This window comes from Meriones unguiculatus, chromosome 7, assembly GCF_030254825.1.
Source record: "Meriones unguiculatus strain TT.TT164.6M chromosome 7, Bangor_MerUng_6.1, whole genome shotgun sequence".
NCBI classification, from domain to species: domain Eukaryota; kingdom Metazoa; phylum Chordata; class Mammalia; order Rodentia; family Muridae; genus Meriones; species Meriones unguiculatus.
The window spans coordinates 81,967,475-81,993,675 of record NC_083355.1 but is presented as its reverse complement, the minus strand read 5'-3'; the positions used below and the strand labels follow the sequence as shown (position 1 = coordinate 81,993,675).

General features: G+C 38.0%; 1 protein-coding gene across 1 annotated transcript in view; it reads left to right on the top strand.

Moving 5' to 3' along the window:
• The window catches only part of Kcnh5 (potassium voltage-gated channel subfamily H member 5), a 302,177-nt gene extending 276,417 nt beyond the window's left edge, over positions 1-25,760 (top strand). Inside the window, exon 11 of the mRNA XM_060387658.1 lies at positions 14,625-25,760. Coding sequence (XP_060243641.1) covers positions 14,625-15,572 — 948 coding nt within the window. The 3' untranslated portion in view covers positions 15,573-25,760. The remainder of the gene's footprint in view (positions 1-14,624) is intronic.
• Positions 25,761-26,201: the final 441 nt, after the last annotated feature.

The following is a 26,201-nucleotide window of genomic DNA, read 5'->3' as shown; positions in this document are numbered from 1 at the left end:
TTACTGTATATTATTTTTAAAATGGCCTTTTAATTTAGACAGAAGAGGGGAATTGGGGTTGGCCTGGTGCTATGTATTTCAATGTTAATTACTGGCCCCCAAGATCTTGTCCCTGCTCAGATGAGCATATCATCAGAGCACATTCTCAAATACCTGTAGTTGTTGTGCAAACCCTGCTCCACCTAATTAAAAGTGGATTGATTGATAAAAAATTGCTGAAGCTTGGCATTTGTCAGAAGAGAGAGGTAGAGTTTGGGGTTCATAGGCTGGGGTTGAGAGACCACAAGATAAGAGAGAAGGGAGGCTCAGAGAAGAAGGAAATGGACTGGGGCCATGGGTTAGCATGAAAAAGGAGCAGCATGGTGGAGGATATGGGGAACATTAGTAGGTATTTTGGGACAGATGGGAGGTACCTTGAGACTGAGGCTGGGAGGGAAAGTTAGTTTAGAGGGTTAATACCTGCTTTGTCCCAGGTAAAAGCTATTTTTTTTCTTTTTTATAAAATACAAAAAAAAGATATGTTAAATTTAAGTGATTCTTTTTAGGAACATAAATGTATATTGTAGAGAATAAATACGTCAATACAAAAATGTCATTCTTCAAGATACAAATGTTATTTCAAGTGATACAAACTTGAATATGCTGACATTTAGAAATCAGAAGAGAACAATGATTTAGATGAGGTGATGGAGGTGGGTCCCTGGGCAGTGAATGGAATGTCAATCAGGAGAGTGTGTTATGTGGAAGGGAAATGTAATACAGAAAAAAAAATTGGGGAAAAGAATAAAACAGTGACTGCTCTTATAGAACTCAAAAGTTACTGATGAATAATGAAATTTTTTTTTCTTACACGAAATTCTTTATATAAGAATGGAGTAATAGTTCATAGTATATATGATTGACAAAAATTAGTATAACCTAAGATATCATGGAGGTAGAGTTTGGACTAACAGATGGCAAGAAATTTGAATGTCAGAAATCATAATCCTTTCAAGAAGAGAAGAAAAGTGTATGTAAAAGTTCTGGTCAATTATTGCTGAGTATTTGTGAGACAGGAGGGAGATCTCCTTCATTGGAACAATATATGTAGAACTAAAGTTAAAATTTCAATGAAGAACAAGTCTAAGGGACAATGTTTATATTCACACAAAACGTCAGAACATTATTCCTGGAACAAACATGGCATGAACAAATGGACCCTGTAAGCTAAATATAGTCATTGCATTAGCAGTGTGGTGTCACCTCTGACATACTCCACATTATTGCCTTTTCAGCTTTGACCAGTGACAGATGGTGGTAGTTGTTTATATTACCATCACCAAGCCTTACAGGTCTTGATGTAATGCTATATTTGGGGTCTCTATTGGTCTCCAGGGTGACATTCTTGTAAGGAGGTATAACATAGAAGCTATGGTCTAGTGTGAAGTTTTTTTTTTTTTCAATTTTAAATGCATAAAATTTTATTTACAGAATTTATTATTTAATATTTTTGAACTGTGGTTCAACTGGAAAAGTAAAATCATGGATAAAGGGACAAAATTGTTTCTACTTTACAATATTGCCTCTTACAAGTCAATTATTCTTACCTCAAATGCTAATCAATCAATTTTAAGAAAGGAAATGGTGGAATATTTTTTTAAAAAGATAGTTGGAAAGTTGAGGAAAAATTAGCACAAATATTGAATTGTTAATTAACATCAAGAAAATTAGAAATGATACAATAGTTTAGAAAAATATGCAACTACAATACTAATTAAGTTTAATCAACATATATTGCCACTATTTAAGCATCTCTCAACATTCATTTTGATATACGTTACTCTAAAAGTTTTTTGTTTTTTTTGTTTTTTTTCAATGCAGTTTATTCAGGAACATTGAACAATCCTCGGACCCCGGGGAAAGCCAGCCCACAGCTTAAATAGCCTCTGGGTAGCCAACCCAGGCGTGCCACGGGGGCAATGCAGATAGGTCCACATACATGGAAGCAAGCCAGATCCTGAAATTTTTAAAGTAAGATTATTTTTTAGCTTAGCTTTCCACTCTTATTTCAAAGAATGTTTGACACCAAGAATAAAGGCCAAAGCAAGGCTCTGTACATGCACCATGTTGTAAGCCGTGTGTACCTCTCTACTGTCTGGGTCACTGTGCCCACAGTTTCGTACTGGTTGTATCTTGCATCCTGTCGGTGATTCAAGGCTCCTTCTTAAAGAGTTGTGAAGCTTTCTCCCATGCTATCATACAAGTTAGTGATAGTGGCTTTATACAGTTGACAACCACTAGTCATTATGCTTTCTGCTCTATATCTACTTTATTGATCCTACATCTTTACTCTGACTGCCTTTCTGTCTGATGTGACAGGTATCACACATACTAAAGCTATGCTAGGCTTCAGGCACTCTTCAAAGTTCTTTAGATACCATAATACATTACGCCTACTAACAACCCTATACTAAGTCTCTCTTACCTTCCAATTGGCAATGATGCAAATGAAACAAAGAAAGAAATTTGCCTAGAAAAGAGCTGGTGTACATAGGAAGGACAAGTTGAACAAACCAGTACAAATTAGAGCTTTCATTCTTGGAGTATTGTGAGTAGCCTCATCATTACAGATTGATGGAATATGCTGTTTAGGTGTTCTTATTTTAACTATAAACCTTACAAAAGTATGTCCTATTACTGATATTTTGAGGTATTTATCTTGCGAAGATTAATCATAATAGAGTCTTTGGGTTTCTAGTTTTGTGTGTGTGTGTCTTTAAGTAAACCATGAGACTATTGGAAAAATTTTATGCAGATAACTACATACAATTCAGCTGAGGGAAGCAGAGGCTCACAGTTTATCTACTGCTATGGACACCAGTCAATACAGATTACTGAATTTGGGAAACAATGGTCAGATTATGAGGAGATAGTGAAGGTGACATTTGTCTTTCGCCCGTGGCATGCACTCTTCTACGTCATGCTTTCATTTTATATTTAAACCGCCTGTTCATGTTCTTTGTCCTTTCTGAACTATAAGCAGGGTGCTTATCTTATTTATTTGACCACTTGTGTTTCTTTTGTTTTACTACACTGATGATGTAAATGAAATACATTGAGGTTTTAAGGTGTAGTACCTTGACTAAGGGAAGCACAGTTTCTTAGCAAATGGCTACTTATATAACTTAAAAATTCAAATGGTATTTTTCCCTTGGACCTGTCTGTTGTAGTTAATAATCTATAACAGCTCTTTACAAGTTTCAGATATAAGTCTTTTATTGAGCACATTTGTTTGTAAATTTGTGTCTACACACGTATACACCAATACACATAGTGCCATATATTCTTATGTCATATCTACACAAACAATATGTATGTCATCTTTCCACATGTGGTATTTAATTTATCTTCTTTCATTGTTCCTTGACTTTTGGTCCTTTTTATAGTATCTTGCAAAGAACAAAAACGCCTTATAAAATCTTACCGCAGATTAGTGTATGTTTTTGATTTTTCCCTTTATGTGGTTACTGGTTGTGCGTGTGTAACGCTTTAAAACTTTTTTATATACTACAGTCAAGAAAGCATTTTTATATTTTCCTCTTTATTTCTTTTACCTACCACTGTTCTATGATATATTGACAACTGCTGTGTATGGGGACAGTAAAGTCTGAAGTACAATATATCTGGTAGAAATTCAGTTTAACTTATATCTATATAGAAAAGACTGTTGTATCTCTGGCATGTACTGGCATTGCCACCTTCATAAATCAATGTCTAACTCATGTGGCTCTATTTCTAGCACTCTATTCTGCTAATTTGCTTTATAGTGTGCCAGCACCATACTGTATTTATTGCTGTAGTTTTAATACTGAAATATGGGTGACATAAATAGTAGAGATTTTTTTTCTTTTCAACAAACACCAGTCAGACTTTTGAAGCTCTTTCGCATTCACTTGTAAATTGTAGACTAAGGTCACTAAATTTTGCTAAATGATCTTATTAAGATTTGATTGTTTTAAATCTATGAGTCAATTAGAAAAAAAATCTTTACATTTTAGCAATAGTCAATATTTCAAACCACAAATATGTATATATACCTACATTTGTTTATGATACTTGCTTTTACATTTTCTGTGGATAAATCGTGCCTGTAGTCCAGATGACTCTGTAAAAGATGAATTTTCATTTTTTCCCCCATTTGATTCATTTACTTCTCTTTCAAAGGTTTTCCTCCACTCAGACCCAAAATCCTTGAAGAGTCATCTGCTCTAGTCTAGTCTGCTTTTACTATGGAAATAGGGTTTCAATGCCCTTCTTAAGCTTTTATAGATTGTGCTAGTAGGAAACTGTTCTTCTCATGCCAATGTAAAATATGGGGTTCTTCCAACTTAAGGTTGAAAGAATTGCTAAAATTGCTAAAAATAAAAGAAATGCAATAGAAGGATGTTTCTTTTGACTATGTAATGATTCTTTTCAAGCAGTCTAAACATTGGCCACAGATGTTTTCAATGATCAAATATTATATTTGATACAAATGGCATGAGTATATAAGAGGTTGCCTGTGAAATTAGCACATATTTCGATACTAATGCACATATGTAAAATTTCACAATTTATGCCCCAATAGCGCAATGAGTGCCCTTCCACCAGATTTCCCATTCCTGGCAGCTCAGAGGTCACTCATCATGGGCCTATAGGCTCTGCTCATGGTGTCTGTGTACATGTAACGTTGGAGGCATCTCTCAGTCACTTAAACAAACTTTCCTTTTAAAAATTGTAGATTCCAACTCCTGGCAATTGTAACACCAAAGATCCAGTCAGCAGGGCTTTTATCTTCTTTGACTAGACTTACTAATCACAGTTCAACTCTGCGGGGACAAAGTTATTAACTAGTGCTTGACTCTAGACACTGAGATTCAATTACTGGCCAGCCATGTTTAGAAGCAGAAACCTTGGTAATTAGCAGCAAGTTTTCATCTTCTCTCCACACAGCGTGTGAGCAGTTGGCTCTGGCAGACATGGAGCCAAAACATAAATAAAGGGAGTACTTATTTATCTTGGATCTATAATTGTTACCTAGGGTCACAGAAATCTCAGTGGTTGGTACATGGAAATTTTGACACCTAGAAAAAAGGGCAAATGTTATTCCCAGCAAGATATTATGTGTAGAATAACTTAAAGAGTACATGGAGATTGTGGGTGTGTATGTATGTTTTTAAGAATCTAATACTGGCTGCCTGTGCTATCTATTCAAAGCTAGCTACTGCTAAAAAGACAAGCCTCGTCACTTTATTATTAGTGCAATAAGCGGGCTACTCTCTAGAGAGGTCATGGAACTTGTTTCTGAGGTCACACAGCCAGTCAGAGCTCTGGCTAGGCCTGGTACTCCAGTGACCCAAACACTAAGTCTCCTGCTGAAGGGATTTCAATTAGAAGTGGCACTAATTGCTAATATTGTTTCTAGTAGTGTTTTCCTAAGTTAAATAAAGGTGGAAATGGTCCAAGTAGATAAGGCCATGCCATGTGCCCCATGTAGGGGGCAGGGATTGAAATCTGGGTCTAAAGCAAAGACCACTGAGCAAGAATTTGATAAGTTTGCATAAGAAATATTTAAAGATCATATTCTGAGCTTTGACCTTGGGTATGTATGTGCTATATTTATTACTTTCGTTAGAATGGACATAAACAGCCAGGATTTATTTTGCGTTGCATCGCCACACGTCATGGTAAAATAGCATTTTAGTTTAGAAATACCTTGAAATACATCTGGTACTTAAAAGGACGAAAGAATAGCAACAGATTCCACACAGATAGGTGTGTTGAGGATGGTACCGGATACAGTCTTGATACACTGTGCTTCCCAGAAGCTCATGTGTGGCGAGAGAGTGTTCCTGAAGTGGGCTTTGGGAGCTATGGCCAGTGGGTAACTAGTGAAGTTATGAGGTCATCACAGCCAGAGAGACTGATTTGAGCCCGGTGGGACTGTGAGCCCAGCACCTTCCCCGAAACTTCCCTTTGACATAGAGCCCACCACTATGATGTCCTCTGCCAGGAGGCCCTTTCCTGGGCTCTTCAACCACTAGAACCATGAGCTAAATAAACCTCTTTTCTTTACAACACATTTAACTTCACGTATTTTGTAGCAAAATGGAATATTATAATATCTAAACCCTTGATTCCTTACTCTCAAAAAGCCTTTACAAAACCTCCCCTGACAAATGTAAAAATCCATAAATTACACATACTCTAATAGGAAGTAGAAGATGGTCTTGGAGACAGGCAATAATGGTTCCTTTACATTTCAGCTCTCAAACTCAGAAAAATTAAGAAACACCAAAACCCCTCACCATTTTTAATGTAATTTTGATTCTACCTGTAAAATATTAAAGTGGTGATATGTCATCTAGACTACATGCACATTTCTAAGTCTTTTTTAAATTATTTACCTTTATGGCTGAATCTATGTGATGCTAAAGGGAAACTGTGTTGTTCTATGTTAAACCAAATGTAGAAACACCTAAAATTTTAAATACATGTCTAAGGGTTGTGTTCATCCTCCGAAGCTAAAGAAAACTGTCTCTACTATGGAAAAAGAAAACATATAAAATGACTGTAAATATTCCATCTTAGTAATTGCACCCCTGAGGCAAAAAAAAACAATAAAAATAATAAAAATAAAATAAAATAAAACCATTTTCTTCTAAAGTAAAAGCTACAGCTTCGTATTAGGTCTGTTCCCTCTGACAAAACGATAATATCAAATGCAATCTTGTTGGGTAATATATTCAAAGTGTACTCTGAACTACAAAATAGGGTTTGTTTTGTTTTTCCAAGACAGGGTCTTATTTCCTAGCTCTGACTACAAAACTCACTATGTAGATCAGGCTGTACTCAAACTCACATAGATCTTCTTGTGTCTGCCTTCGAGTGCTAGGATTAAAGGTGTGAGCCAATATCCCAGGCTCAAAGAAAATTTTAGACACACACACACACACACACACACACACAATGTTAGCATAGAATAGAAGAACAAATGAACACTGGTGTTGGCTTTTAGAAATGGGTTTCCTCAAAACTATGTACTGACAAGGTGAGTAGTTTAGGTGACCTGTATAATTAATTCCTCTTGGCCTCATCTGTCATCTGGGAAGAACCGTGAATGGAAACAATAGTAATTACAGTGCAGAGTTTCAAGAAGAAAATGGAGGATGGAGAAAACAGGTTGATTCCTTTGTCAAGTGTATCACAACAGCCATATACCAAATATACTATTGTCTACATCTGTATCAAGTCTGAATACATCTCCTGGATGTTGACATTTCAGCTCCCAGTGGTGACTTCTGGTTAATGTGGTCACAGAAGTCATTCAGTGTTGTTGTCTTTTTTTAAATATTGATATTTTTATGTGTGTGAGAGAGAGAGTGAGAAAAAGAGAGAGAAAGAGAGATACCACATAATGAAGGTACCTGGGGAGACCCGAAGAGGCCATCAGATTTCCTGAAGCCAGAGTTACAGGTGGTTGTGAGTGGTCTGGGGTGCATTTTAGGAATTGGGCTTGTGTTTTGTGGAAAAGCAGAAAGCACTCTTGACCACTTAACCACTGAGACATCTCTCAAGCCCTGGATTCCTTCATTTTGTTTAAAGTGCCTTCTCTGTGAGCCAACATAAACATTTAATCAAAGAATTCTCATGTTGCAGTAGCCTAACTTTTCTGTCCATTAACCTGGCTCGGAAAGCCTGCTTTGATACTCAGCTGTGTGAGATTGGAGAGGATTTTTCAGTCCTTCTCAGCCTCAGTTTTCCCCTCTTTCACATGGATTCGTGTGATGATTAAATGCAGCAATAATCCCTGTAAATGACTGAGTACTATTTTCTTAATGTTGGTATTTGTGTTTAATGTTCCCAAGATAAAAACAAACAAACAAACAAACAAACAAACAAACAAAAAACCAATATGTGCACGTGGTTTGCTGTGGCTGGAATGATTATCTCAAATACAACGCAGTCTAATGGTTCGTTTACGGAACTCAGGCAAGTGCTGGGGTTAGTTGTTCTTTCCCAGCAAAACACAATTGTGATGTTTTTCTTTATCGACTTTAAAAAAATCATTGAAAATGGGTGTGCTAAAACCTTTATGCTAAAATATTAGAAATAAAATGATGTTATTCTTTTGAATTTTCTTCAGGGCAATGCCCCTAGAAACTAACATGAGATAATGCTAGCAGCGCGCCCTGGCATCATCTGTTCTAAAATAGTAGTGCTTAGGGCTGGAAAGCGGGCCCAGTGGGTTAAGGGCACAAACCGCTCTGGCAAAGAGGACTGAGCATAAGTTTCCAGCGTCACTATTAGGTATCAGGTATCGTACAACTGGGGCTCTGCCACTCTCCTCAGGACTCTGGACAACAGGCACACAAATGAGCATGGTTAAAAGGAAAACAAATCTCGAAAAAGAAGCTTCACAGAAATACATGTAAGACTCGAAATCACATGCAAGTTTACGTGTCAGCCTTAAACACATGTGAGCAACACTAAATGGACTCAGTAGGTTGCTGTGCTGGCGCTCACGCATCTGCATATGCGTAATATTCACAAAGACGAGGTCATGAGTTGAAGAGGGAGTGATGGGGACCTGGGTGAGTTGGAGGTGGAGAAAGAAGAGTGAAGATGATGTGAAACAGCCCATATATAAACATTCTCAAAGAATAACAATTTAAAAGAAAATTAACAGGTAAGAATTGGAAAGAAGTGGTCAAGTATTTTCCAGCGACAAATCACTTGACACTGCTCTCTGTGATAGCCTCCCAACACTTTGGTTTTATTGGAAGAGATTGGAAAATGGTAGCAGTAGGTTTGTGGCTTGAGGCTGGCTGTGTTTAACACAGATTAGGAAAAAAAAAGAAAGTGATGGTCATAGGTTGGCTAGCTTCTTTTTTCTCCTTGATCACTTAAGTATTTTATTTTACTTTTGAGCTTATGAAATAATTACAGCATTTCTTCCTTCATTTACCTCCCTCCAAGCTTTCACATACACCTTTCCCCTTTCTCCTTTCAATTCATGACCTCTATTTTCATTGATTTTTTTATAGCATGCTTATACATATATGAAATGTATACAGAAATACCTATGTATATAAAACATATGGAGAGAAATATATTTCTGAATATATTCTGTTGAGTCTGTATAATGTTACTTGCACGTGTGTTTTGGGGGCTGACCATTGCAGATTGGACAACCAGTTGGTGTGCTCTTCTTCGGGGAGAGCCACCCCTGCCCCTCCCAGCTGTTCTCATGTGTAGTTCCTTGGGTAGAGTTGAGGCTTCATAGGTTTTTCCCGTCTATTTTTGTCACGCCCAGGTACGGAAAAGAAAATAGAGCGGGAGAGAGTACTAAGAATAAGTTTGAAAATTTTTATTACATTTTTTTTCCCAGAAAGAGAAAGTTAACAAATGTGACTCAATACTTTCCTACGTGGTCTGGTGGCTTTCGTGGTCTGTGTGGGAGGGTGGGTAAGAAGGAAGGGGAAACAGAAATAAGGGGGACTGAGAAAATGAGAGAGAGAGAGAGAGAGAAGAAAGAAGAGTCAGAAAGAGGGGAGGGCATTTTCTGTCTTTCCTTCTTGCTGATCACCTCATTTACAGTAGGTAGAAACCACACATTACTAAATGAAAGCACTCCCCTCCTCTCTTCCGCCTTTTCCCTTCTCTTTCTTCCCTGCTGACATTCCTTTCACCCTTTCACCTTATATTTACCTTAATTTACTAATTTATGAATTCCTCCAATTTCATTTGGAACCAGAGAGGATCGCTTAATTTGTAGTATCACCCTTGTTCTTAGGCATCTTGGAGTCGGTAGAGCAAGGGTGCCATACCTGAAAATGTCGCGGCGTTTCATCATAACCATCAAGATATCTAAACTTAGAGATGCAGCAGCTACAGCGAGAGCATCCTGTAACTTCTTAGGAGCTCACAGCCTCTGATCCGCCCAGGGTAGTGTGGAATAAATCTTTCTTTGCCTTTACTTGGGTTGAAATGGTGTGGAACAGGTAGAATTAGACTGAGTGACTAAGTGTATTGAAAACGATATGAACCAAAGAGTCAAAGCAGCTGGATCCCAGGAGAGTCAGCTGAGCCAGAGCTGCCCACTGCTTGACTGCAGAGAGTTGTAAATTCCCAGTCAATTCCTCAGACTCAGAGATCTGGAAAGTGATGGGCCGTTTGAGAGAAAACACCTCTCTCTCTCTCTCTCTCTCTCTCCAAATTGCATAATGCTAAGCCCATGTCATTAAACAAATGACTCCTCTCCGCTGCCTCTATTGGATTTCAAAGTTCAGTACACATTCAAATTATTCAATTTTGATATCACTTTTATGATCAAATGTCCTACTTTTGAAATGGAAAGCTCACTTGGCCATGTTCCCTGTTACGTTTAAGAAGCTTTTTATCATTTAAATAAATTAAACCTTCCAGCAGGTTCTGCAGAACACAATGGCGCACTGAGGAGGAAAGCTTAAAAGAACTAAACCTCTTTGCTGATACAGCACCGGCTGTTATGCATGGTGCTGATAATATGTAGCAAGAAGTGTGGCCCGATGCCTGAGTTTCTGTTGATAACTGTATCTTTGATTTTTGTGGTTAATAGAAGTTTGTTTTTAAGTTGGACAAAAGATGGTTCTAGAGTGCATCAAGTACAAGATTATGAGTACTGATGAGAAATTTTTTTAAAAACTGACTTATTTTATATTGATAATCACAGATTTACGTTTTTTCTCCATCAATTGAAAAACAATGATCTCTTTGTGGATCATTTTAATGCTGGTTTTCTGGAGCAAACAGCATTCTTTCAATAAAATACTCATTTAAATTAATCTGTATAGTTTATGTCAAATTATTAGGACCTTTAAATTTCTGTCCCTATCTTCGCTTACCTTTCATGAAGAAAATTGTGTATTGTCATAAGCTAAGAATTAAGTTCATAATATTGTTATATCCCTACAATGAATCTGAATAAGTATTCTGCATAAGGAACCTCCAAAAATAAATTTAAGGAGTCAGATGTCTCTCACAGAGACCTCTCCTGCCATTAGTCAAGGCTGCCATTGATCCAGCAAGCATGGAGTTTCCATCTCACTCTTTTAAAGGATATTTCTCCATAGCCGTTGTCTGTGAAGGGGACCTCTGGGGTATGGAACTGCCCACATCTCTCTTTCTCATCCATTAAACTATCCAAGGTTCCTCCATTGTCCAGGTGTCAGCACTAAGTCATCCTGACTGACAAAAGAGTGAATGGCTAGGCTCATACAAAGTCCAAGTCCTTAGGTTTGTGTCCTAGCCACTTCCTAGCTGTGTGGCTTAAGACAAACCATTTCTGTTCTCTGTTTTTCCATTTGGTCCTCGGTTACATGAAACTAATAGGACCTATCTCACGCAGTATGGATGACCATTAAATGGGAGGTGCAAGTGTGTGATGGATTATGTTGCTGTAGGTAAGCTTCGTTTATAATCTTTACATTAAATTGATATTTCTGTCCCTTACTATTTTTTTTTTAATTCAGTAAATGCCATCAAATCCAATACTCTAAAATATTATATCCTGGCTCAAAATACATAGATACATTCGGCAAGTCGATCAAGTGCAAGTGCCATTGTTAGTATCTAGGGTTTGGTTTAAATTGTATACTTTGGGTGTGGAATCTTCTAACCCTCTTCTTGCTTTCACGCGGCTCAGGACTGTGAGGTGCTAAGGGAGAAAGGTGACCTGTCCTATTTCGGTGTCTTAGGCTTTTGTTTTGTGTTTGAGGTCTGGAAGGCTTGTGGTCACTAATCAGGGTTTGGGCCATTCCTGGTTGTTGTTTTTTAAATATGTGTGGCTATTTAAGGGTCTGAAAATCGCGGGTAGCGGATATTCCACAAAGTGCAATAGCTCTCCTTGTTCCGTGCGCTGCTCTCTCAGTGTCTGGCTTCTGAGAGGCTGAAGTCACAGGTCCTGAGCCTGTGTGGCTCCTGGCCAGTGCTTATTTAGCTTACAACGGAAGTAGTGGATGAGGGGCTAAGGGTTTGAGCCTTCAACCTCCATAGGAGACATGCTGTACTTTTCTTTTTCTTTCTCAACATACATTGATGTCTCAAGAGGGGCAAGTCCCAATGAGTAGTAAGAGCCAGTATTGATGTTCAAGTTTCCCCAAACATGGGAAGCTAGATCTATCTCCCACCTTATTCCCTCAGGCCCTGCAGTAGGTGAGAAAAAGGAACAACTGTGTTGTGCATTTCAGGATCATGTCACCCAACATCCCAAACTCTGGTTCTTCCTCTTTCAAAATGGGCTAGTCCAATTGTGCGTCATTTGTCTCCCAGTGCACACAGGAGATCTGGCCCTCTGCCAAGATTTCCTTTGCACTATGTCTTTTGGTATTTGGAGTCTTTGTTCTCAATTTAATATTGGCAATACAAATACCCTTGTCTGTTCATGGGGTGGGGGGTGAAGAGAGGTGAACATGAGCAACTGTTGGTCCAGAAAGCTAAAAAAGACTTTTTTCTTTTTTATTGATATTTTCCATAGGCATAGTGCAGTCCTAAATCATTCATACCCTGAACTTGGTAAACACACAGTAATTGTGTGCAATTCTAGGCAATTATATTAAAAAGCTTATAAAATTGTTCCCGAGGTCAGAGGCCTCTAATTCTCAATAACCGGAGGTCGCAAGCCTTTCAGTGAGGTGTCTATCAGCTGTGAGGCAGAGGGATGGCAACAGTCCGATCTATTGCACAGGAAGAGGGTCACCAAGAGGAGCAACAAAAATACAAGACTCTATGTTAAAATGAAATTGCACGTGAGTCCAGATATGCCTCAACATTCAGGCAAATAACGTGCGCTTGTTTAGCATGATCCACACACTGGGTGGTTGCCCCGGGTTATTTCTGACTTTTCTGTGTTCCAATCACCTGTTGTTCTCCACTGAGGTTTGAAATGAACTCCTTTTCCCCTAAGGTCAAGGATCATACCAAGGCTCTGTCTGCTCCAGGCTAACTATTGTTTAAAACAGTGGCTTAGAGTGAGTTAGATGGGGTTATGGCAGGTCTTTTCTGGCAGGCTTCTTCTGTCTGCTCATGGGACCAACATGAGTTGGATGGAAATGGTATTTGAGTTTTTCTCATTGGTGTCTGCCTGATCCCTGAAGGTGTTTCATGCCCTGAATGCTTAGTACATGCTCTGTTTCCGCAGGAAGGATGAGAAGCATGTCAAACCTTGGGAAAGTTTCTAATTAAACCACTGCACTTTGATGCCAGACTTGGAAATTAGTGATACATCTGTTAAAAAGAGCCAATGTCATGTGCTACCAGATAGGAGAGGATATGATAGCCTTTCCATATAATCATGGAGCTTCTAATATTTATTTATCTTAAGATACAAATTGTTACCACTTGATAGACTGACTTTAGCGTATCATTTTCAATTTAGAGAACATGGTCTGGCCTAGAAGGAGAATTTTTGCTTATTTGACCTTGGGCTCTCCTGCCAACAGTAGTCATCATTAATATTTCCTTCTGATATAAAAATCAGTGACCGTATGTTACTCCTGGGAGCTGCTGAACCTTTGAAAGGTGATAAAAATGGTTACAAGTTGGAGGTATTTTGAGTTCAAGGAAAGAGAATATGTATATATTTTGAGGGTCTGCTATTGGTTGGAACCACATCTTTAATGTATAATTTTCACTCTAAACAACAACATGGGGAGGATGGAAAAGGTAAGTAATTTTGTTTGGGTTGTAAAACTGCTTGACTCTGAAAGTGCTTCATTTGATGAAACTCTTCTTAATTTTCCTCACAGATTTCCCCTGTGGTCACTTTGCTTTTCAGGAACCCAGGAAAAAATAAACTCACTTAGTTAGCTTCTAACTGAAAATATAGTTTGTAATATCTCATATAGCCAATAATTTTTGTTACCTTTGATAGTGTCTCCACAAATCCTTCCCAACAGTTTCAGGAGATTTTAATAGTCTACTTATTCACTGAGGGATGTCTAGCTAGCATCACACATGCTAGATATTGAATTTTATATTTAGAATATCAAGAGCCTTAAAATTTGGAATTCCATCTACATCAAAAATGTCACGTGAGCAAAATTTATGTGTTTGAACATTTTAGAGATGGAAGTTCAATAGTTTCCGAGGTGGTCTACTTAACAGCAAGTTCAGGGATGAGTGTTGACCTGGCATGTGTTTCTTAGAGATTTTTCCTCGCAAACTCTTCTTCTTCTGTGTTCATGGAAACATAAGCAACCAAGGAATTGTAAGGAATATAATTGTCAGGAATATTTGTACATATAGCGATGAACAGATACTAATGTATGTTTGTGTCTATTCTTTTAAATGGGTCCATGAAGTGCCTGTACAGTGTTGTGCTAACTATTTTCCCCTCCTGGTGTCTAAGAGAATCCTCAGTGTCCCCTGTGTTAGATTTCGGGTACGTTGGATTGTTGTGTGGCAGCTGCATAAATTTTCCCTTGGGAAAAGAGTGTGTGGCTATGAAGATGTTTTCCAATGCAGATGTTTTCGTTGTAAAGCAAAGCACACCCAGCCCAGTGTCGCATGATTATAGAGCCATCTGCTTCCGTAACCATGGCTTAATGGTCTTTCCTGTTCTCCAGATCATCTTCCGTAAAATCAGTGATGTGAAGAAGGAGGAGGAAGAGAGGCTGCGGCAGAAAAACGAGGTGACTCTCAGCATCCCTGTGGACCACCCGGTGAGGAAGCTCTTCCAGAAGTTCAAACAGCAGAAGGAACTAAGGAACCAGGGCTCAGCGCAAAGTGACCCTGAGAGGAGCCAGGTCCAGGTAGAGAGCCGCCCTTTGCAGAATGGAGCCTCTATCACAGGTACCAGCGTGGTTACCGTGTCACAGATCACCCCCATCCAGACGTCTCTGGCCTACGTGAAAACCAACGAGTCTCTTAAGCAGAACAACCGAGATGCCATGGAACTGAAGCCCAATGGTGGTGCTGAACAAAAATGTCTCAAAGTCAACAGCCCCATCAGAATGAAAAACGGGAATGGAAAAGGGTGGCTGAGACTGAAGAACAACGTGGCGGCTCACGAGGAGAAGAAGGAAGACTGGAATAATGTCACCAAAGCTGAGTCGATGGGACTGTTGTCGGAGGACCCCAAGGGCAGCGACTCAGAGAACAGTGTGACCAAAAACCCCCTGAGGAAAACAGATTCTTGTGACAGCGGGATTACAAAAAGTGACCTTCGTTTGGATAAAGCCGGTGAGGCCCGAAGCCCTCTAGAACACAGTCCCATCCAGGCTGATGCCAAGCACCCTTTCTACCCCATCCCCGAGCAGGCCTTACAGACCACACTGCAGGAAGTGAAGCATGAACTCAAAGAGGACATCCAGCTGCTGAGCTGCAGGATGACCGCCCTGGAAAAACAGGTGGCGGAAATTTTAAAACTACTCTCAGAGAAAAGTGTACCCCAGGCATCTTCTCCAAAACCCCAAATTCCACTCCAAGTACCTCCCCAAATACCATGTCAGGATATTTTTAGTGTCTCAAGGCCTGAGTCACCAGAATCTGACAAAGATGAAATCAACTTTTAATATATATATATATATACATATATATTTGTTAATATATTTAAAATAGTATATACATCTATATACATATGTGTGTATATATAGTATATACATATATATTTTCACTTGCTTTCAATATGATGAACACAATATGGATTTTGATATGTACATACTGCATGTCCAGCTGGATTCTGGCCTGCCAAAGACGATTATTCAAAACCTAGATATTGCTTGTACATTATGAAGTTGACTGCATGCACACTTTACATGTATTTATAATCTCTATTCTGTAATAAAAAAAAGTATGAATTTTGTTAACTAAGGCAATGTAATCTTCGAAGAATCAGGGTCCAACCTGCCAATGTGGCCATGACAAACTTGATCTCAGGCTGAGTATATCGAACTGTCATTTCTTCACTATTCTGTTTAGTTAAAATTTATAGATTAATGTCAAGGGAGAGCTCAGCTTCTGAAGCTGCCAGACCATTTTATGATCTCATGCCATAGGGTATTTTTCTGTAACTTACGGTTAGGTTCTTTTTCCCTACAGGCAATGTTTGCTCCGTGAAATGACTGTTTCGTTGCCTACATCTGATGCCAGTGTCGGATACTGAGAATTTATTGCTATGGGTTTTGTGCATGAATTGCATTTCCACTCAATGGTACCTCTCCTTTTTAGCGTTGTAGTAGATAGTAATCATTAGCTCTTATGTAAAGAATTCCCTGGTCTCTCCGTCTTGGAGAACAACTGTCATCTTGGGAGCTGACATTATCAACACCGTAAATACTCAATTGTTAATATAGTGTATATTATTATAGAAACACTGCACCCCAGGGTACCAGGGCCTCTTAGCAACATCTTAGATATGCCGATTGTCCAAAGGCGATGATTGTTCTACATTTGTATTTCCAAAGCTGGTTCAAAGCGGGATGTTGAAAGGCTCTTAGCAAAGAAATGTATCAAAAGTGTAACTGGTTAATGATGCAATTTTTAAAAGAACATAAGCAATTAGGCACATTTTAATTGCCCATCTGTGACTTAGAAAGAACGAAATATAGGTACAGAAATGCTGACACATGATTTTATTGCTTATAGAGGTAACATATGAAATGTGGTTGGCTTATAAAATAACCAACCTAGAAGGAAATGTTAAAGTTGCTTTATTAAGAGAACTGCTTTTCTATAACTTTACTCTGGATACAATTTCCCTAAGCTCTTCATCACACAGTTGCACTGCAGGCCTTCTGTTGAGTTGATACAATAGACCACTTTGGCTCAGGCAGATCCACTTACAAAAGGCTTATGAGGCTGAATGTCATAGTCTTTTGGGTAACAATTCCTCTTCTGAGAAAGTGCCTATTATCAGTCGAAAGAGATGTCACAACATTGCACAGTCTGTATTTAGGTCCTCAGATGATAAACACTCCGAATGAAACGCATACCTTATTTGAGAACCCATGGAAGCTGTTTCTTATGGCTCTAGCATATTTTCTGGAGTTCTTCCTGGGGATGTGGTTTTCAGTTGGCACAGGCATAAGATTTAATAACGAGAGTAAGGAAGCTAGTGTTTGCATTAACCTGAAAATATATGTCAATCACTCATATATGGCTAGACTACTAATATGTAGAATGTATATATATATATATATACATATATATATAGATATACATATATATATATATATATCTCCACAGGTGAATATGCAAAAATGGTGACAAAATTCAAGAAAATATTTTGCTCTTTTATATGCAGTTTTAAGCGCTTTTGTATCTTCTAGTCTCTTGAAAATTATAGGAAGAAGAGTTACCACAGTCATACTGGAGAAGTACGAAACAGTGATACTCTTTAAGTTCTTCACAGGTCCCAAAGATGTGTCCCTTTGTTCTAGGACTCTTGGAATACGTGTCACGCACCATGGGTTACAGTTGCCTCCCTCTCCATTTCTCAGAATGGACATTTCCAGGGTCATATATCTCCATGCTCTGAGGAGATGCCTAACTACCACAGGCAAAAGGAAATGAAATAGTTATAGCATCAGCCTTAGACTTGAGGTTTGGGGGTGTGTTTGTTTTAGCTATCGTGCTGTAAAAGATGCCTCGTCCTTGGTTTCTGTGATGTACTGGGTTACTCAATTTGTCAAGTATGACAAATACCTTTGAAGATGAATGAGTGATAAAAAAAAATGTGAATACAGAAACCAGTGTTCTGGCTTTAGCCACATTTAAAACTAACAGTTGGTCTAAAGCTGTCAGATGGTCACTGGAACAGAAGCTGGTTTCAAGTGTAGTGCGTGTCCTTTCAAACCTTTGCCAGAATGTGACACTGGCTCAGAGTTCTAGCTAACGACCTACGACTTTAGCCATAATGAGATTTCTATCTAAACACTCGTTCCAATAGGTGGGGGGTGACAACCATAATGGTCTGGGACTGTGCCAGGCCTTCAATGGGGAGGAAAAGCATCGGCGGTTTGTTTTTCGGGGCAGTTCCCACACTATTCTTTTCCAGACCCCTGCCTCTGAGCGATGGCACACCTGTGGGGCTGCAGGCACTCTGCACACATTCAGCAAACACTGTATATAGTCTTAGGTTTCCAGATTTTAAAATCCTTCGCAGTAGAATTTAGTCAGATTTTAATGAAGGGTGAACACTTGCTTGCACACATGTGGTAATGATGCAATCACATCTGTGTGGCCTCAACCAACACACAGTGCAGGCTCTATGGGAGACCAGATGACTGCATGTTTTATTCCTACACTGTCTAGGTGCAATTGATGCATCCAGAATATTTTTTTTAGTATTATACTTCTGAACAACATACTAATAGGACTAAGTGAATACGTATTTGAAATGCAAACATTTTGCAAAGCAACCTTTACACCTTTAATTCTCTTATGATGGTATGAATACATACAGTCAGACACTGTATTCCTGACAGGTGGTTGTGATGGGATAGTGAAAGTCAAATGCAAACACAATTGTGATCTTTGCATCAAAGCAGGAAGGATTGCTAACCTGTCTCAAATAGTGTCACACCCAATGTGCTCTAGAACACAGAAGGACTTACAGTAAAAGGCAAATAGAAACCCATCAGGTAGAAAACAATGGGCAAAGCTCACTGGTGTATCTCTTTTACACAAATGACCTTAAAATAGTTCAGGGTTATTCTTGGAATTCACATCCGAACTTCATTCTTTAAAGGAAACTTTTCTTTACAATCCTGGTTACACCTCACCGGGCATACAAGGCTACAAAAGCTCTAAATTCCCTATAACTTTACATAGGCAGAAGGACAGAGGATGTGAGAATGCAAGATTTTAAATGGATCCTAGAACAAATATCAACTCAGTAATACCCAGTATTTTAATGGGAATTTTAATTATAACAGCAAACCAAAGTGTCATTTTGAGAATTAAGCCAACCGGAATGCAAATACAAGTCTTAGAGAATTTAAGGAGTTGCTATTTCTCTGTGAGACCCAGAAAACTTTGGAATTCTTTTGGGGGAAAAAAACTGTTTTTTAAGTAGTCTTCAAAGAAGTGACTGGAATTGTATAGCAGCAGCTGATCCTTGTGAATTGTACTTTATTTTTTTTTGAGATTATAACTTAATTAACAATATTTTTCACTTCCCTTCCCTTCCTTCAAACCCTTCCAGATGTCCTTCCTTGTTCTGCAAATTCATGGCTTCTTTTTTTTTTTCCTGGTAATTGTTATTGGTGAATCTTTTTACCTTGTACAATTTCTCTTTTTTAAGCTATTTTCTCTGAGTTTTTATTTTTCCCTAAAGTTTCATGTAGACAATGAGAAAATTTATCTGGAGCCACCACACACAGATACCTCCAAAATGAATATTTTCTTGGGTGAATGTTGAGCTTTGATATCTTTATTAGATGTGAGTATTGCTCCCAGGAATCTGTTGAATGGGAAGAGAAGAAATTATGTTTAGATTTTACATGTCCTAGGATGAGCATTGGGTGCCTTCCTGGATTCTGACTCCAGGTGTTATCAGTCTAGCAGAAACTGCGCAGTCATCTATCATTAATGTGTTTCTATCTCAGTTTTCCAAACAACAAATCCTAAAGCAAAGACCTAAACTACTCCCCTCTTACATCAAGCTGCTGTTAGGTCAGGGGAAAGTGGCTTATTCATAGGAAAATCACATTAGCTGTTTCAAGAGCACTGACACCTGCTCATGTGTCCTTGGCAACAGTGTTTTGATAGAAAAATTGATGGCATAGTTACTATTGGTAATTCAAGGAGGCAACATACAACATAGTAACATTTGATTTTTGAAGATAAGGTTCAATTTGTTAATGTTTTATTATTTGGCGGAGAAGCCTTTGTCCTTGGGCTCCACACAGAGTCTTTTGTTATGTTTGCTGTGATGGTCCGAGGTAAGAAAATAACCAGAGCACTAAACACAAAGGGGACATTATTTTTGCACCAGAAAAAACATTTATGTTTAGGTCTCTCACTGGATTTTGCTAGGATTCTTACCAAACTGCAACTTAAAAATGATTTCCAATTAAGACTATTTTGAAAATGTACATAGTTGGAAGCATTGAAAGAAAAAAAAGATTAGCTTTAAGTGTTTTTTAAAAGATTAAGACTTAGAGTCAAAGGGGGTTAAGGGATGGTCCATCATTGGTCCCTACTTTTTAATACCCACTGTAATATTCTATTTATTTGCTAAGCTATTAGTAATATTTTTATCCACCATGTTAGGCCTGTGGCATTACAACTAACATTTGCTTTATATGCAAATAAATATTTTCAGCCAATTTGCTCTGAGTGCAAACTTCTGCTTTATAGCCTTAATGCTTTATCAGCTTCTATAAAAAACAAAACAAAACAAAATGAAACAAAGAACCATTATGAAAGTGATGTGGCAGACACTACTTTTTAGAGCTGATAAAAAGTGCTCTAACCCTACGGAAAATATTCTTATTCTGGACCAGAGAGAAGAAAGCAAGAGCTAAAGTTCATCAGGGTCACACAATCAAGAAACTAATGGAAACTTAAGTACTAAATAAGTTACTAATGCCAGGCTACGCGCATGTGTGACAATCCAGATCAGGATTTGCATATCCACGTTTGGGAGAAATGGACAAAGAGATGCATGTTGGCGGCTGACACCTGGATGCCTGTAGAATTTTATCAGGCTTGTTGGGCAAGCTCTAGTCTACACCAGTGAGTGTGTCCACATTTAGAATGACAGTTCTTTGCTTTGCTCTTGTGCTGTGATTAGTTTTACACACTTTTTTCCCTTTTCTGTAAATGTACACGCTGCCTTCTCAGTGAGAAGGTTACATAAGTCTAGATTTGATACTAGTTGAAAAAACAATACAAAACAAAGCAAAAAAAAAAAAAAAAAACTCCAAGAAATTGACACGGAACAATAACAGAGCAGAGGAAAACATTACTGCACCTTTTCTGTAGTTATAATATCTTTTCCTGACTGGCACACTCCCCTGAAAAGGAAGAGAACAACTGTATATGCGTTCTAAATATTAAACAGGTTTTGGACACTTGGATAACATCTATTATTGCACTTTCCCCAGCTGTAAGAACTGAACAAGAAATAAAGTCAGATGCCGCAGTCCTGCACAGATTCTTCTTTACTCTTCTAAGCAAAGGAATTCATCCATGAGCTGGTTCGAGTCCCCTTAAGTAAACTGTGGAAAATGCAGTTTTAACAATGAAGTTCCAGTCACCCTTCTTCGACAGCTGGGTGTTCTCGATTTTCGTGTCTCTCTATTGTAAAGTTTAGATCTTCAGTAAAATATTCTTCCCAAGTTTTATGTGTTTTGAGATATTTATCATCCTTAATTTTAATGATAACCAGTGGTTGAGTTCTTTTTACTAGCCACCATCCCCCCTTTTTCCCTAAAATATCAAATTAACTTTTCCCACATTTATAGATTTTTTTTAATCCCCTGGACTTAACTCAGTTTTTCTCTTTAAGTATATTTCTAGAATGAAATACTTAGAGATGCTAAGTCAAATGACTTTCAATATTAAGACAAAATGCTTTCTCTAAATTTTAAATATTTTAAATAACAAATTAATTAATTGAATACTGATACTTAATTGTCTTCAATACATCAATGTGTTAAGCAGTGCCTATGTAAATTATGATTAATAGCTTTAATTTTCAAAGTATTTTATGCCCAATAGATGCTTCCTCAGCCATCTGAGAATGGTGATGTCCAAAAATCCTGAAAAAAGATGGATTTCTGCTACACTATCACCCACAGTATTGTCTTTTATACCTCAAACACACTCAGGAAAGCAAACACACACACATACACACACACATACAAACATAGGGCCTCTCCTTATACTGAGAGTAAGTCACCTAAAATTCTTTAATTATCATTAAAGGTTTTAAAATTGATTAAACTCAATAGTGAAGTTTGGAGTGTTTGCAAAATTTTGGGGGTAAAGAGAGAATTAATTATTCCATACTTGTTTACATGGCAATAGAAGGTGTGGTTTGTTCTAGATTCTCATTAAAATGCTGAGTCATGTTATATAGGGAAGAGACTCAGGTTGTTTTTCTTTCTTTTTTTTTTTTTTGTTTTTTGTTTTTAAATACCTACCACACTTGACAAATGTCCTGAGAGTACTAGTCTGTATTCTAACTTAAATTTTTCTGTTTCTTGCTTAATACAAGGCTAGGGCATTTGAATGCTTTGTGCAGGTCAGGACCACTGAGGATTTAGAAAATGAACCAGAGATGGTGCAGGCTAGCTGAAAGTAGTCAAATCTGTTTGGCTCGCCCATCCCTCTTAGATATAAAAGTAAGCAAATGTTAATTAGGCCCATTTTTTTTTTGAGTGCTCACTGTACTAAGCAATGTATTTAAATAATTGTATTTAATTCTGCAGCACTCCTCTGAGGGAGTAAATTAAGGAACTTGAATAGGATTGCCATAGCTAATTAATAACCACTAAATCAGGAAAGCTGAGATGTTAACACAAGCAGTTGAATGGACCTTAGAGAAAAAGGGTCATAAGGATGGGGCTCTTGAAGCATGAATTCCAATTTTTTTTAGGACATATACGTGCAAAGACTCCCCAAATCAAAATAACTTTTAAAAGTACACCCTGAGATGGAAATGCTTGTCTTTCATGGTGGCCAGAGTAAATGAAGAGGTTTATACAGTAGCCATTGGGAGTAAAGTGTAGCATGAGCCAACAACTGAATTTGCCTTCCCTTCTCCCAACACTTGAGAGGCAGCAATGGGGAAACTGGGAAGTATAGTCATAAGTAAAAGGCAAATGAAACACATTACAGGCATTTTATATTTAATATTCTTCCAGTTGAATTTTCACCTAAGAGGTAAATTAAATTAAAAAAAGCAATAAGTGTTTAAGATTTATGTTTTTCTGTAGTTCACTTTCATTTTTAATATTGGAATTTGTAAGACATCAGAGGGCTTTATTTAGAAAATTTGTCAGGGCGGGGGGAGGTGTACTCATTGGATTTTAAATAGTGTTTTCAGGTCTTTTTATTGATTACACTGATGGTCGTTTCTTGCCAAACCACTATTAAAGACATCTTCCAAAAGAGCTATTTCTATTTAGAATGGACTCTTGTGTGTTCTCATGCCTCAAATTTAATACATTTGCTGTACATATACTTGCTTTTAAGAAAGTAAATAATTTTCTCTTATGAAAAAGGTTAACATCTAAAATGTGATTTTGCTGTTGTTGTTTTCCTATCTTTTGAGATGTTTGAAGAAAGTGTCTCGAGAAAACAAAACAGAGTTATGATGTCACTACCTTGCAGTCTGGAGTCTCAATCCAGACGACCTTGTGAGTGACAGGAGGCAGAGGGAACTGTGAACAGCACACAGCTCTGTGTCTCACTGGGAGGACCTCTGGGGCGCTTTCTGGTTAGGCCACTTTCTTCCTGGGCATTCTCACTTGAATGAGTCTCTAAATGTTCTCTGTAACCTGTGCTAATTGTGGCATTTGTTCACAGAACACACCCAGAAAGCTACGGGGGATTAGGGAGTTGCTTCCTCCATGATGTCTCCTTGTGTGATATCTTAACAGTTTGTGTTTGAGTAATTTTAAAATTACTTAGTTACAACCATAGTTTTGATTTTAACAAAACATGATGAACTAGTTTGAAAAGTTGGCAATTATTTGGTACTTCTAATACGAGAGTATGCTTTTTTACCTACTTCCAAGTTTTTGATTTTGACTCCAAACCTGAAATCTAGGTCTCTGCTTGGGTAGTTGGCATGCATCTTGATTAGATGGTTTCCAGAGGACTGGCATTTATGCAGAATCACTGGCCGAGGAAAGACCAGCACAGACAAGGACGAACAAACAAACAAAAAATAATAATCCCAACCAGCCAACCAACCAACCAACCAACCAAAACAAAACAAAACAAAACAAAACAATACAAAACAAAACAAAAAAACCCTCAATGCCGGAGTAAACCCGACTGAATAAGTACACTTAATAGCTGAGGCAAATACCAGTCAAATATTGTATCGTTATTCTCAGCTAAATTGTCTTTGACGGTGTAATGTAAAATTGATCCCCCTCTTCCCATGGTAGGATGCTTCACCTAGTAAAGGAAATTGAACAGTGTCAGAAGCTGCATAAGGGTCTGAGTTGGTTGCAGACTTTCCAACCAAACGTTATGAAAATATTCCTGCTGGAGAGGTGGCTCAGAGGTTAAGAACACTGGCTGTTTTTCCAAAGGTTCTGAGTTCAATTCCCAACAACCACATGGTGGCTCACAGCTATCTACGATGAGAGCTGGTGCCCTCTTCTGGTTCTCAAGCACACATGCAGGCAGAATGCTGTAGAAATAATAAATAAATAAAATTTAAAGAAAGAAAATATTAAAAAAAAAAAAAAGAAAATATTCCTGATAAGAGCACAGTGGCTTGAGAAGGAAGATGAGCTAGTCGGCAAACTATGCACTTTGGCATAATGAATCTTTTCTAGCTCTGTGTCGAAGTGTGACGGAATCGACTCTATTATACCGGTCTGTTATATGTCGAACGTGTGTACCGTTAAATAAAATGTGAATGTGCTTTACGTGGAAATCGATTATTTAATGCATTTCATTTTAGAGAAGTTAGTGGCCGCTCATTCCCCCAGGGCTCATAAAAAGGACCGCTTTTTATGAGCCCTGGGGGAATGTTTCATTCTGAGTCTCAGCACCGTCATTATGATGTTACATTGGCCGACTGTTTACGGTGGATTCATTGGCACCCTCGGTCACAGAGAGAGGAAGGGAAAACATATACTTCACTTAAGAAACCAACTTCACCCATCATTATCATAATTCCTATTTTTCCCTAGTGAAAGGGTTAGCGTAAGTTGGACACTAAGTTAGACCCAGTCTATCTCAAACCCACATGTTGTGGTAAAAACAGCTAGCAGCTGTTTCCTGTTGTTTGTTGAGACAGCAGTGGCTTCAGGAAATGCTTGGTACTCAGACAACACTATTGAATTATGCATATCTGTGATATAATGAGAATTATATATTTCTTTTCACTGTATGGTCTACTGACTTTGTATACCTGTGATATCACTTTGTACCCTAAAATGTAAACTCCTGATGATGTTGCTACAGGGATTGTTCTTTAAGTTCTCAAATGTTTCTGCCACTGTAACCATGTCTGTGGATATTAAAAATGCTTCCTAAGAGTTAATTCACTGGAAATATTTGGTTTATGTATCAACTAAGGAAATAGGTCAGCACTACATGGAAGATATTTTTAATGCCAATATGCTAGCAGTACTTGTCTATACTTCAAAATTTGGTTCATGCTAGGCTGATCATGTTTTTTCTACTTAAATCAAGGCATTGCAGTGTGTAATATAGAGATTTGTATGTACTATCAACTTATCTATTGCTCAGCTGCTGAGAGGTTATGTGAAAACATCTTAAGTTGGAGACATTAAGGTCAATTCTGAAATGCTTTTGATCAAAATTCAATTGCAGTTGGGAAGGCTGTCACAATTTTCAGTTTATTTAAAAGTTCGTTCTAAAGAAATAGTTGTTTCCAAAAGTGAATTGGCAGGTGGAAGTTTTTAACCCAAAATAATCCTGGGTTTTAGCACAATAAACTGTATTTCATCAGGGAGGATTATCTTTGCTTTTTTTTTCACACTTTATTTAAATGTGGATATTTTTTCATGATACAAAATAAAATGTGCATTTTATGGAACTTATTTGAGTTAGCGAGTCTTTTTGGAATTTTGAAATTGGTTACATATATAAAGAGATTCCTATTACAAAAACACAAGGGGATAAGTTTGGGGACGTGCCTCGATGCTTTCTACTGGTGTGATAAACACTGTGATCAAGCAACAACATGGGGAAGAGTTTACTTCATTTTATACATCCAGGTAGCCATCTATCACCAGAGGAAGCCAAGGCAACAGCCCAAAATAGGAACCTGGAGGCAGAAACTGAAGGAGAAGCTGTGGAGAAGTGCTGTTTCCTGGCTTGCTCCATATGGCTGGCTTGACCTGCTTTCTTACACCTTCCAGGAACTTCTCATTGATGGTACCACCCACAGCGAGCCTGACCCTCCCACATCGATCATTAATCTAAAAATAGCCCATGGATTTGCCTACAGGTCAATCTGATGTAAGCGTTTTCTCTTTTTA